The 15,177-nt window shown below is 34.6% G+C and overlaps 1 protein-coding gene across 5 annotated transcripts in view; it reads right to left on the bottom strand.

The window, feature by feature from the left end:
- The window catches only part of PDE10A (phosphodiesterase 10A), a 368,478-nt gene that overhangs the window by 55,136 nt on the left and 298,165 nt on the right, over positions 1 to 15,177 (bottom strand). For all 5 annotated transcript variants that reach the window (XM_035320291.1, XM_035320290.1, XM_035320292.1 and 2 more), the window contains 2 exons: positions 8,572 to 8,692; positions 6,753 to 6,802 (listed from right to left, as the gene is read on the bottom strand). In XM_035320291.1, coding sequence (XP_035176182.1) covers positions 6,753 to 6,802; positions 8,572 to 8,692 — 171 coding nt within the window. The remainder of the gene's footprint in view (positions 1 to 6,752; positions 6,803 to 8,571; positions 8,693 to 15,177) is intronic.

The following is a 15,177-nucleotide window of genomic DNA, read 5'->3' as shown; positions in this document are numbered from 1 at the left end:
AAATAAAATAAAATAAAATAAAATAAAATAAAATAAAATAAAATAAATAAAGAGAAATGGAAATTCAGCAAGTTGACATTAAGTGAGCTTAATGGTATTTGCAGCTCACATCCCTTACTGTTCAGTGATATTAACAATTTTTTCCTCTTAGTAAAGGATGCTACAGCCTGCAAACATAAGACCACACAGCTTAGTGATGATATAATTAATTGTAGATAAGTATTAAGGCTTCTCCTTAAGACCAGTTTTTGCAGGCACAAAGCTTACCACAATAAGCAATTATGACCAAAAAAAACATCAAAACAAAACAAATTTGGGAAGCACCCACAGGAAAGAAAGCTTGGATTTGTAAGCTGGCTAAACTGGCATAGTAGCCAATGTTACCATGCTAAAATCTTAAAGAGCTATAGGCAATTGTGTCCTGAGTTTAAGCACAAGTGCAGCAATTCTGCTGCAAGAAGCACACAAAGGATAAAAGGGAAAAAAAAATACACCCATTTAAATCATTTTAATAACAATCTCTTATTTCCTTCTTTAAAACTAACTGAGTACTTGAGAGATTTGCATTTTTCAGCTACATACTATGCAGGTATGTTGGGAAAAGATACAAATGTTAGATAATTGTGAAATGAAAACAATGCACTTATGTGCTGTAAAACAACTAGTAATTGTTTTGTTTTTAATATTTGTATGCTTTTAAATGGCATTAATTTCTAACTTCATTTAATTCCTGAAAATTCTCCAGTTGATTCATAAAACTGAAAAACACCTCAAGAGTTACACTAGCTTATTGACACAGTAAACTACAGTGACTAACCTCTCTCCCACCCCCCTCTGCTTTAAGGTATGGTCAGCTAAGCATTTTTCTGAAAGATGTTTGTCCAAACAGCTCTCAAAAGATGTCCAAGGATGAAGGTGCCTGAGCTTTCACAAGCAACACACTGTAGTGTTTCATTACAGATGCAATTGAGGAAGCTTTCCTAATGTCAATCCAACCCCCCTACTTCTTGCCCTATATACCATAAATATAACGAAAATTCTCTTCCTCTCTGCCTTACCCAGGCATATCTTCACTCCTCAGATTTGTTGTTGTTGAACTGCAATGACAGTTCTTCTGTTTCCTGACTCTCTGCTCTCTTTTGGGCTCTCTTCAGCCCTTCCACTTTTTAATTAAAGTGAAGTGCTTAAACGAGACTTATTTTTCCACCTGAAACCACAACAAGCATACAGAGTAACAGGAAAATTACTTGTTGTGAAGACTAGACTTGTGCTACAGAGCACAATGTCTCTTTTACAATAGCAATGGCTATTGGCTCATGTTTACTTTTAGATTCACTTCAACTCTCAGAATCTTTCTCAAAGTCATCGACTACCCTACACAGAGATATACGATCTATGCAGAAACTGGCATTTGTCATCACCAAATTATTGTCTGGTTTATTCAGACCACTTTTTCATGATGATTTGGAATTCTAATCTTTCTGTATAAGCACATCTGCAGTCCTTCCCAATTTCATGCCAGATGCAAATTTAATAAGCCTATATTCTCCTTTCACCCATGCATTAATGAATATACTGAGCAAAACCAGATCCAGGATAAATCCTTGAAGATTTGTACAAAATACCCTGCCATTTTGATAGTGAACCAAAAATTACCTAGTCTCTGTCTAGATCTGTGTTCTATGTGTGGTATTTTCATCATGACCATTGCACCAGTCTGCCTACCTGAACAGTATATGAAACAGGACCAAAACTGCATTAAGACATATCTTGACAGTTACCCATCTCATTTACCTCCTGTTTGATAATTTGTTAACTCAAAATTAAACTGTTAAACAGTAATTGATCAAGAGCCTTTCCTCACTGCTGAGCATCACTATTCTCTGGCAAGTAGGAAAGCAACAGATTTCTTTCACTATGTCTATAAAAAGTTTACATAGTGGTTGAATTAATTCAAGGATAGAGATTAACGTTTTCTGAATTGGCTTGCAAGTAAGAAGAGTTTCTCCTAGAAACATGTTTAAAAGACTCGTATCTCAGAGAAGATGTCTGCATACTCAAAATCACGTCTGTCAGGTTGGCACAAAATTTTAGACAGCTAGCAATGAGCAGATTACTTTTCATTCTCTTAATAATTCACATCACCCCATAAATTCACTAGGTGGCACTGTACGTCAAGCAGCAACAACATTCTGTATGACTAGAAATTCTACAGTGGTTTAATAACATACGCTCTGAAGCACAGAGTGTGTGCATGGATTTGTGGCCCCACATAATAATTTCTTAAAGCACAGGAAACTCCTACCTGAAGCAAGGATAGTCTGCTTGTTAACACAATTTGCAGTTTAAGGAGCTAGGTAACACGCACAAAAACTAGTAAAAACTACTTTAAGTGTATGGCGATTAAATTCAAACTCACACAGCTTTACATAAGAATCAATGCAATCATGTGTTGAATTACACTAATAAGTACTATAAACAAGAAACATCTGAAGAATGAGATAATATAGTAATACATTAGAAACTCTGTAAAGTATTTTAGAAATATTTCCTGGTAAAGATATCAGCTTATGAGTTTAAATCCATGCTCAGCTAGCATGGTACTTGGCACATTAATTTACATACACACCCTGTCAAATACTAAGATTTCAATAAATCCTTTAAGTCATGTTTAAAGATGATATTCAATTAAGGTAATAACATGAGAACTATTAAGTATATTTTCATTCCTATCAGTAGTAAAATAGAAAACTGTAACACAGTAATGACCTTTCCTTAAGAATTGTGAAACATTTCTGTTTGATTTGGAAGTGTTTCCAGTCTACAAGTATATAGTATTTGCAAAATGAGTGTTATCTAACGTAAGATCATTCTACTTGCCTAAGTGCAGTAAGCCATGGGAAAAGATAATTCATAAGAATACATGTACATCTATCTACATGGCACAGTGTAACAGAGTTCAAGAACTAGAAGTAGTGAGCATAGTTCTTTTACCATGATGAGGAAGCTATGCTGTTTCCAGAACCTGCATATTTTGCACTCTATTTTACCAGATGCATATCATATGCAAAAACTGATTCTGAAACACAGAACCACTTTATGGGGGGAGCAAAGGAGTTGGACATGTGAGTGGTACTTACCTGCTTGGGAGCAATTATTTAAGAAGCTGAATCATACTATCAGCAGAATCAAACTATCACTTAGCATGGAGCACACTGAGTGCCAGTACTCCCAAGCAAGCTGAACAACCAGAAAGTCACTGAACTTACTGAACTGCCCACACTCATTCTAGCACCAATTCTGAGTGACACTTGCATAAATAAATGCACTGTAACATGTAATTGGTGTGGTACCTTCTATTTCAAGCAAATTCACTCAGCTAAAGATCCCAAAGGCATTCAGTCTGACACATCAGCTAGAAATTTCCTCATCCTGCTGTTATCTGATTCAAGGTATGTTTCTACCTTGAACAGAGAGAAAGAAAACAAGGCAGTAAAGAAACCTAATACGTGGTCAGGTATTTTAACAAACTCACAGAAGTCCAAAGTAATGATACACTGTTGAATTCTGCAGTGTCCTTAAAACACCTTCAGCAAGACACCCTACCCTGTCCTGTTAAATGGCAAAGGAACTCTTTCTAGAAAGCAAGGTCCTTCTTTAATGGCAAATGTATCACCTATGTTTTACAAAAAGAAAAAGGCCAAGCTTATCTTTACATTAAACAAAAATGCTTTCAGCTCTAATATAATAGGGAAATGGTGTCTATATTAAAAATTGCGCCAAATAAAGATTTACAAAGAATTGTTAGTAACCCATGGGGAAAAAATAAAAAAATAAAAATAAAAATAAAAATGCAATGATAGGGCAATCTCTCAATATTAAGAAATAAAAGAAATAATAGCACACAGTATGCAGTAATCATTTGCTTGTTTTCATTCTGTAAATGCCTACATTTTTTGTGAAAGGAAGCTAACTTTTATCCTAATTAGAAACTCCCTATTTAATTTAGGCTAAAAGCAGTTATGGAAATCTCCTATTATGAAAATGTTCCACAGTGAACAGATTAAGGAACACTAAGGTGTTCCTTAGATTAGCACCTCAAAATTCTCAAGTTTGGATTTCTTTAAACAGGCATGTGTGTACCTACACATATGCATAGTGCAAGCTGAAATGAAGTAGAGTTAATGGTTTAGCTCCGGTTTTTATCCTAGAGTATCCTATTACAAAACTATTCATGAGAAAGTAGGTATCTAACTTATTATCAAGCTTCTTCCATTTTGACACAATTCCCTCTCAATACCTAATTCTCAAAAATAAATTAATGAATAAAATCTACACATGCTCCAGAAAATGAGTATTCAGGCCCAAATTATTTGTTTGAAATCATGGTGAAAATAACTGTTACATCAGGTGTACATAAGGTTGCTGACTGCATAAATACAAGCAGATCTATGCATATTTTTAATAAAAAAAAAATAAATAAATAAATTTAAAAAAAGCAAATGCTAAAATGGAAATATTTAGATTTTTCTGGATTTGAGAAATTAAAATCTCAAACCAAGCACCAAAAAACTGACACACACACATAAAAAAAAATAGAAGCTATTCTTTAATATGTGACCATACGTGTTCAGTAGTTGCTTTACTTTGTCTACACTAATTACAGGATTTTGTAATTTTTGAAACAAAGTAATTAACTTCAGCTTAAAGAATTAGCCCCTTTCTGCCTTTACACTATGCAGAACCTTTTTGTTCCCATTTAACAGAGACTTATTTAATAGAAATACATTACCAGTATTTGCTGACCAATGGTTAATACCTTGGACACATCCTTTAAATTAAATATTCAAGAGACAAAGATAACCAAATTATTTTTCAATGGCAATTTCCTACAAAAAGTAGGCTAATGCATTACCATTTAGTTACAAGACTACAAACATGGGTCTGGCACAAAGCCCACCAATGTGAATGGAAAATCTCACACTAACTTCAAAGAACTTGGGATCAGTCCCTATAAAAACTACATCAGGAACATTCCATTTTGGGAGATGCAGTTACATAGCAGTGGTTAATAAAGTCAATGTGCATTTTTAGTGGTTGGAACGTTATGCAGGAAAGTCATACTGGGAAGCAGATTCATTCAAGTGCTTGATAGGCTATTAAAAACAAATAAACAAACAAAACACACACAAACACAAAGCAGAAAGTCAGAAAGTGCCCATGGTAGGGAGACTGGGAAGAGTTCCTTTTACCCCTTTTATGCCAGACAAATCTAACTTAATACACCTCACCATAGTAAGAATTGTCTAGGTCTTATTCCGTAAAGTTAATTTTACTGTAATGTTTTAAAAAGCATTTATAAAAATGTACCTATTGTTTAGTTGGCATGCAATTACTGCCCCTGAAGCTGTTCAGTACTGTGCATTCAGAACTGATGGTTTCAGTTCCTGCAAGTTCCTGTCTTCAGTGACTGCTTGCATTAAAGTGAACATTGTCATCTACTAACGAGATGATGTCATCTACTAATACAAAGGATGAATACATTACTTAAATTATCTCCCTTAGTAAAGCATTCGTTAAAATACACGCTATCTTTGTATTTACAGAACTCAGATCAAAACTAATTTCTAAAGAATACAGCTGGTTATCTTCATCATATTAAACAATCTTGAAATGAAAAAATACAAAGAACACATTTCCATTTCTTACTTTGAAGAAGTTTCTATATGGGCCTTCTAATTAGACAGTCTATTTGAATAAGTTGAAAATATTCTCAGGCAGGGCTTAAGTCACCTACAAGTTTGTATATCTTCAATTCATTTTTTTATGATTTCAAAAATGTAATTCTTTCCCTTTTTCTGAATGCAATCATTTCACAAAGAGCAAAGATTAATGGACTTTGCTCTTGAATTGATTAATGGGCTACAAAAGGCAAACCAGCTATGTAAAGTAAGGAAACAAAATCAGTGAGGAAAAAAAAAAAAAAATACTTTCCCCTCTAGTCAGTAAGAAGAGTTTGTTTCTTTAACAAATGAAAGATACAACATTTCTGCCAACTTGTGATTTTTAAGTTGATGGAACTTAGTGAAGTATAAATTGCATTTCCTTCTCTGTAGCCATTTAAAGTAACTAAAAAATCTTGTATAATGGTAACCGCACAAATTGACTTGAATACAAAAAGAGTTCTAAATGTTAAGTGACAAAACAGTATTGCAGTCATTGCTATCCAAATTATTAAACCAGGAACTAATCTCATTTGTGAATTTTAAAAGTACAGTTTATCTCATGCTAACCAAAATCTGCACCTGAACTTTACATTATCTTATGGTCAAATTGCAGCTGACAGTTAACAGAAAACCTGATACTATTTTAAAATTCAGAAGTATAACCAGATGAAAAGAACAGGTTATGGTGAGAGCAAATTCACGTTACTTTGCATGTTTCCTAAAGATAATTAATAATGGAGCCAAATCACAACTTAAGCTGATACAGTCAGAGAAATAACAGCTGTCTACTGTTAAATTTAAAAAAAAAAAAAAAAAGACAACATGCAAAAAATGTATTTCTTAATACACTATGAACACTATGTTCAAGAAACTTCCAATTTACAGAAATAAAACTAATAGCTAGAATTTAGTACTTAGGTAATATTTCCTGCTAAATGAGGTACAAAATAAATTAAAAATATTGTAAAATTGGAAAATGCACTTGTAACTGTATAGAAAAACAGTATCTTAATCCGGAATACTTACATTATTGCATTCTCCCAGGAAATATAGTGCAAATCCATCAGCTTTTGTAGCTGCCAAAGCAATAATAAAAGAAATAATTGTACTCAGAGGGGGAATTGAACTTATACAAGTTCTCTGAGGTGAAACCACAAATTCAATTCTACTTAGGACAAATATCTATAATTCTCAAGGTGCAAGTCTATTACTGTGTCCTTTGAAACTTCTAAGACTCTACAAAATTAGAGGTACAGTACAATACTTGCTTACAGCACTGTCATTTGTTACAGTCTAAAAGATAACTAGAAACAATCTCTTTACACATCATGCTCCTATTCCAAGGCCTAAGGTCTGTAAATTCAAATTGGTTCATATGAGAGTATAGAAGTAAAATAAGAACATGAATTTACAGTATGATCAGGCAGATAAGATTATAATTTCCATGAGTAAAATAAACACTGTTTTAGATGGTAAGCTATATTTATCCTTGCCTTAAGACAGAAAAGTATGGGAAAATAAAATGTTGCAAATATTGCCATAAAAATGTGTTTCAAAACAGTTTCTATTTTCTGCACCTGTCCCATTCCAAAAACAGTGACACATTCCAGAAGCTTTGTGCTTGCCTAAAGTGCTTTAGAAAAGAAAAAAAAAAAAAAAAGTAAAAGATAAGTGGACCCAGTCTCTTCCACTTGCTGTGTATAAGCAAAACCCAGTTCTGATTTGCTGTGAGCTTGACATCAATATCCAAACAACTTAAGCAAATACAGTAAACAGAAGTGGTCCATTCAAAACATCAGGTATATAAATCAGAACAATTATTCATTGTTACAAAAAAAAATGATGTATCAGTAATGGGGAAGCCTTTCTAAAGAGTTGCTTGAAAGTTATACTGAGCATAGCTACCTATTCTTCCTATAGAAGTCTGAGTATATCAACTATGGCTAAATAAATAAATAAATAATCACAATATACAAATTACACTTATATTTTTATTGGGGATATTTTCTTTCTTTTCCTTTTTTTTAATTTTAAGTTTTGGTCATGTGTTTTTGTTTTGTTTTTACGACAAATGTTACTTAAATCTGATAGAAAAAAATGCTTATATAACTGAATGCAATCTGAAATCATGCAGAAGACATACAATCATAGAATAGATTGGGTTGGAAGGGATCTTAAAGATCATCCAGTCGTGTGTGTCCTCTACCCCCAACCCCCCTCCCGTGGACAGGGACACCTCCCACTAGATTAGCTTCCTCAAAGCCTGACCCAGCCTGGCCTTGAACACCTCCAGGGGGGGATGGGGCACCCGCAACTTCTCTGGCAACCTGTTCCAGTGCCTCACCACTCTCTGAGTGAAGAATTTCTTCCTAATATCTAATTTAAATCTACCCTTTTTTAGTTTAAAACATGCTGTCAATAACATTTCAGTTTTGTATGAAAAGGGGTGCAAGTATGCAGTGATATTACTAATAGATTACTTTTTGCTTTCAATATTGATGTTGCAAAACCATCATAACCAGAATAACCTATTATTTGGTTCATTTAACAGAATCACAGAATTGGAAGAGACCTCTAGAGATTATCTAATCCAATATCATGGCTCAGGCAGGGTCCACTAACAGGGTGTTCTAATTTTGCACTTGGATACAGAGCTCTCTCCAAAGATGAAACTCATTTAAGTGCTGTCAGGAATTCACTGTGGTACTGAAGTTCATACTGACACAACATCTGAAGAATATACTGTTAGCCCTCAATACCTGTCTTTATAAATTAAACCACGTAACAAATATGCTATGCAATGATGCTAAACTACAGCTCAGAGACATCTGAATCTGTTTCTTACCTATTTTAATGATGCTGCTCAGTTCATATAAAAGTAGTTGGTTATCTCCTCCTGTATCCAGGCGTTGTTCTATGTAGCTGTTCAATTCATACACTACACCTTGCATATTTGTATCCTGATACTAGTGAAGCAAAAAAAATGAGAAAAACATTTTAGAATAACTCAGAGGTATTTGGCAGTTTTCAACATACAAATTGATTAAAAATAATACATCGAGATTCAATACCAAGTCAATATCAATCATCCTATTGCAGCTACCTAAAGAAATGGGTCACTGCCGAGTAAGAAATATTTCACTCTCTGCTCCATTATCCATTTGTTCAAAATGTACTGAGTAAACCAGTGAGCAATTACTAATTGCCTAAACTTGGTCAAAGTCACATGACAATATGTCAAGAAAAAACTCAGAGCTGTGACAATTAGAAGGTAAGCAACCTTCAACTCATTTCTTTCAAGATCCTTCTCCATTAGGAAAGAAGGCAACTAGCTCCCTTTATCAGTATCTTCTATCTCAAACTCATGAACCAAATGTCAGAAATGTGCAAAAGCACCTGAGCTTTGAGCTGGTAGCTTGAGTAGATCCATCTTTGGAATACAGAAGCAATTAACAGCACCAGAATGAAGGACAGAAATTGTATGAGTCAAAACCATGCCAGGCATTTGTTTCGATTGAAGGTGGTAGACAGAGCAAGAAAGAGATTACAAAATAATTAGGATATTTAGACAGGAGAAATGAAACAGCAGCACATGCTAGAATTTCATGGAAAAGGAGAAGCAGCCTTCCTTCAGGGGCCCAGCTGTATTTGGTTATCCAGTTCCTCAGTCCTGAAGGGCTGATAAAACTGGCAGTAAATGTGCATATGTAGCATGACAGCATCACAAACAATAATTTCACAGAAAGCAATACTTGGCAGTAAGTACAGATTCATTACCCTGCCCAAAAGTGGTAATGCAGTGACTGAAGATAGTAATATGGTCAATGACTTATTGAACTCAGAGATGCAGTAAGTTTTGTCACAAACTAAAGATGAAGCTGGTGATATTTAGACAAATTAATCTTGCTTGAAAGACTAAGACTTGTTCTCCTGCTCATTCATACTTTAGAGCCAAATGTATTATAGAGCAGACTAATATAAGCAGTATTACGGAAAATACCACAAAAGTTTGCAGCATCATAGTCTACCCACCTCTCCCACTTCATGTGCACACATTCAAGTCTGCTTCGTATTTCTGTAGATCTTCTGTCTGTATCTTTGTGTACACACATACATTTGACTCTTACTGATGGATTAGGCACATAACCTACACAGAGTATTCTATGATATAATTTTTGTTATTACTTTCAGGCATTTCTACATACAGCACACTATGTTGTGAATAAAGAGCCCGTGGCTCTTTATTAGGCTACACTTGGCTTCTTCACTTCAAACCAAAATAAAACAAAACAAACAGAAAAAATCAACAAAGTATTTGCTGGGTAGTGCGTATTCATAATTCTTTTAAATTAAGCAGATCTTAATCTGGACCTAAAAATTGCTCCTGAGAATATACAACCTCTGCCATGACCCCTTCTTAACACTTGGTGCTGTATTAATCTATTGTCCGGATGGACATATTGGAATATCTGAGACCTAGTGAGTCCAAAATGTTTTCACTGTATAACAATCCTAACACTTAATAATTCTTTCTATAAATTGATGTGATTATTATAAATTTTGACAGCAATATAAGGTCACACTGAATACATGTATTTACTGCTTGGGTAAGTCTTGAGTTTATAACACAGATTGCCATTACCATTATTAGCACAGTATGGCAGCTGGCAAGCTTCCATTTACAGACTGTCCTCTGCTGCGTCCCACATTTAATAGTGTATACTTTTTCAGAGGGAGAAAACAATAGCATAGTTTCATCAAAGTGGAATTTTTATGAACAGCTTTATACTTATGGTACAGCTATAAGAAGCAATGTAATAGGAAAATGTTGAGTATCTTTTACTCCTATCTGTTAATCCACTTCTGCAAAAGTGTGTGCAGTATGTGTGCCCTAAAACCAAGACAGGTAACCAAGCACAAGTGCACAAAACCTTTATTATATGGGAAAATGCCTTCTCATAACTTGGGAGTGAATACTTTTCACCTGTGAGACACAGTCAGGATTTAAATCAACTCTTCAAAGGTTAAAGCTAATACAATAACAGGAAGCATCAGCAAAATGAGTCCACTGGCATAAGAGCAGTGGCATAATAATAACTTTCACCATAATCAAGCAGCAGTTGTGTGCATAGTAATTACATAATAAGCTCTGTGCCCTTTATCCTCACCTCTACAACATATGCTTGCAAACATTTTGTAAGCAGGGAAAATTATTGCATGCACTGATGTTACTAAAAGATAGTAGCCTCATAATACATACGGTTGTAATATGACAGATTTTTATTACTGACAATTTGTGAATCCACAACTGGCCAGATGGACAAATTCTGTCCAGATTCACAATTAAATAATTATACAACTTAGATCAGTCACCAGCAAGGGATTATTCCGTCATGCTGTGAAATGGTTTTGATTTTTATTACAGTGGAGTGAAAGAGGTTTATTTATTTGGTTTTAGGTTGGATAACCACAATATGTCTGGTTGAAAAGCCACAATACTCATTATGAAACCATATATTTAAACATTGAGTAAGTCATAAGCAAACCATGGTGCAAGCACTATTCAATGTAGTTACTAACACAGATGTGCATGTATTTGGTGTCACACTTACTCTAGGAAAGTAATTCCTAAAAGGAAAATTCAACGCACTCAGTGGGAGAAAAAAAAAAAAAAAAAAAAAAAGTAATAATAAATCTTTTTAAAAAAAAAAAAAAAATCTTATGGTAGTTTATTTTGCACTTTAAACATTATTAACATTCAACTTCCTTTAATTAATCCATTCTTCCCATTGCTGATTTCCTTCTAAAATTCAGTGTCTACATGTATTTTGGTATATTTAGTGTAAACTTCTGCATTTTGATGGCATTACATTAAAACAATTCAAGTGAATTAGAAAATGGTTTTGACACTATCATACCACTATGTTATTGGCATCATCATGTTTGTAATAGCTGCATACATCACAATGCTATGAAAAAAACTAATAACTTTATAATTAAGAGAGGGATCATGTTATAAGTATTCATATTTAAAATTAATAAATAAAAAAAGAAAGTTTTTAGAGGATTTGTATAAAAATATTTCTATGGTTATTTGTCTTTAGAAGGTTGTGATGCAACAGAACATAGCATGCAATGACGGATGATCTAAGAATAATGCCATGTCTTGTGTCTAAACAAAAAGGCTGAAAATCACAAATATTTTATTGCATGAAAAGAGATACTGAAATAGAGTGAGATGAATTTAATGCATTCACTGAATAATTAAGTCATAAAAAGGCAAGCACACAATTTTATATATAAAATATATAATTTTATCTGACAAACTGCAATGAAGATTAATGCACATTCTTTTATGCTTATAGGGAAGCTGTGCCAAACGCATTTCATAATACTGCAGAAAAGAAAAGGCCATTCTGCTGCAACAAGAAGGCTTCAGTAACAGAGCACAGGGTCAGTAAGTACAATTACAATCCAGAAGTTTATCTGTTTTCTCTGTAACTTCCTAAACTGTTTTCTAAATAGCAATTAGAAGTTGCTTTATAATACTTATTCCTACTAGAGAACACTTTCTCCAAATCAACAACCACTAACTGCCACATTTCCTTTTATAGACTTCATAACGCATGACATTATCACAAGCTAGGAGGAGTAAGAACAAAAGAACAGCTGGATTTCCATGTATCATGTAAAGAGATGGTCAAATGTACTTTGGGGATGCAAAATTTCACTGGATGTGGATGAGGAAAAACCCTGCAAAAGCCACAAAACATGGGGGAAAATTAGCCACAGACAGAGAGCTGATGTTGCTTATTTTTAATCTGCAGTTTAGGTATCTTGGGCTGGCTTCAGAGAGAATCACAAGACAGAACTCCTTGCCAACTGATGGAGAAGGCCTCTAGCTGACCACAGGGCTATGAGAGCCAGAGGAGTACTTCTTTCTGTGAGATGGATATAAAGTCCTGTTTTGCTACAGACTCAATAGGGCAGGACAGCACAGTTGTTTTGCCCAGGAAAAGGGAGAAGGTCATAACAGTATGCCTTGGAACCTGACTTCTGGGAAAGCAGGAACCAATCCTTGGTCATGAAAACACTTTCTTGAACATTTTCAAGGCTCCAGGCCCACCCTTATGAGTATTACCAGACTGAATTGCAGAGAGCAATGGGAAAGCAATACAGCTCCTCATAATAAGTGCTTCTCTTCCAATCTCTGGTCCCAATATGCACAAGTAAAGAGATGGGGGACATGGCCTAACTCTCACCACTGTGCAGGCCAGCTGGACACCGAGCATACAATGAGGACATCAGCAAGTGCTGAATATGATATGCACGCTGCATCCACTGCCACCCTATCTGTTTGCAAGGCACTCTGGAGGTGCAAAAAGGCCTGCAGAATTGATGGGTGTAGTCTACTCTGTCCCAAGATACTTTGAAACTGAGGTCATAAAAGTAATGAGATATATAAACAAACTGTTCAGATAAGAAGATCCTAATCCTCTTCCAGGAGTTGCTATTGGGAAAAGCAGAGACTGGACAGACTGGACAGCCATTGAAGGGTGATAAATCACTAAGAACAAAAGAGGTACCTGAACCAGGGAGTTTGTATGTAGGCATGGGAATATAAAACACCTATTCTCTCTTTGGTTACACACGTAACTCCTCAGATAACCAGCTAATACTTCATCAAACCATCTTGACTGACCTCTCAATAACAGGTTAAAGACTTGAAGATCCTGCACAGTGCCTCATACAAAACAATGTCCTTAGGCAGGGACTGGATTTTATTACAAACATTTAAGTTGTGAGATCTAAAACGTGACTGAAACGTGTACCCAAACTTCTTCAGTCTTCTCTTTACACTGACTACTATCTTCTCTCTGTGAAGCTTACTATAGGAACTAATCATCTGCTAAACCCCAAACAACATCATCTCCTCAAAAATTTGTTCCAGGAACAAGTTTTAATTCCTTTAATACTAAAGTCTCAGCAACTAAAGTGTCATTAGGGAATCAATCTACCATTTAAGAGTAAAACAAAATAAATCTTCAAATAAAGAAGTGCGTTCATTTGCAGTCTTCATGATCTGAACATTTCCTTGACATTTGACTGCGATATCAGTCTGAACTATTTTATGCTAGATATGTTCATTCTGTGTCAGAAGCATAAAAAGACTGGTCTTACATGTGTAAGTTGTCAATGTCATTGCTACCTGCTTTATATTAAAAATAAATAAATAAGTAAATCTAACAACAGCACTTTTCGACTCTTTGAGAACAAGTACCACAGTCACAAAATGATGATGATAATAATAATAATAAAAATAAAACTACATAAACTGTTTGATGCCTTTTGGGGAAACGCATCAGCTTTCCCTTCCTTTCAGGTAGCACTATGGAAAAATAACAATAATAAAAACCCAAGAAAATAAAGACAAAAACAGATGCACAGTTGGTACCCTGATTTATTAGCCTCACTCTATCTAATATTCTAGTTGCTTTCATAACATAGATCCCTAGTCTTTCTCAGGGAAAATCATTAATGCTCAATTACTATAGATTTTTAAAGACTACAATATAGCAGTTAAATAACAAAGTTTATTTGTCCACACAATAAACATATTTTTAACCTGAACTGTATTCTTGCCCCCTCCCCTTACCGGAAGGGAGGAAGGGAGGGAGGGAGGGAATGCACAGAGAGGAACATAACAGTGACCAAATGCAGACCCTTGCAGGCACTGGCAGTCTTGTAAGAGATGTCTTGTTTAAGAGTACTTAAAATATTCCATGCGTTACTGTACTTTACTATAATGATTATCAAGTATCAGACATCTAATCTACAAACAGCAAAAAAAGGCTAATCATGTAAGTATCACAACAGTTATTTACTTTTTTCTTTTCTTTTCTTTTTTTTTTTTTAAGTATGAGAAATGAAATATTGATTGCATTTTAGTTATAGTATTGTTACTCCATTTCTGATAACCAATGGGTATAATGAAATAAACCTTTGAAGAAAAAGCCAAAATATTTAATGAAGCCAACTAATAGAGTTGGGAAAATGACATAAACTTTTATTTAGGTCATTGCTGTGTATGCAAGTTATGTGGTGTACATCTTTGATTTGTATGTTTACGTGTACATCTACCTTCTGTAGGCCCAGCACTTTCACAAACTGCAAGATTTTGCATTGTTTAGGTGCACTGATAGCTAGTTCACATCTTGTGTAGCAACTGATATTTCTCCTTTGGGGCATGATTAGCAGAAATAACTGCGGCCAAATAATAGTGAAACATGTCTACACTGCACGTGCGAATAACTAAAATATGGGTCTGGACCTCATTCTAAAAAAAGAAGAGGAAAACCACAAAAATTGAATAAAATTGCTTGCCTTCTTAAAGGTAGAATTGCTGAGCCAAGGATGTCAAATCCTCAGACTGAAAAATAAAAGTAGAGAT

The sequence above is a fragment of the Oxyura jamaicensis genome, chromosome 3, assembly GCF_011077185.1.
Source record: "Oxyura jamaicensis isolate SHBP4307 breed ruddy duck chromosome 3, BPBGC_Ojam_1.0, whole genome shotgun sequence".
Taxonomy (NCBI): domain Eukaryota; kingdom Metazoa; phylum Chordata; class Aves; order Anseriformes; family Anatidae; genus Oxyura; species Oxyura jamaicensis.
The sequence above is the reverse complement of the archived record's forward strand: the minus strand, read 5'-3'. Positions and strand labels throughout refer to the sequence as shown.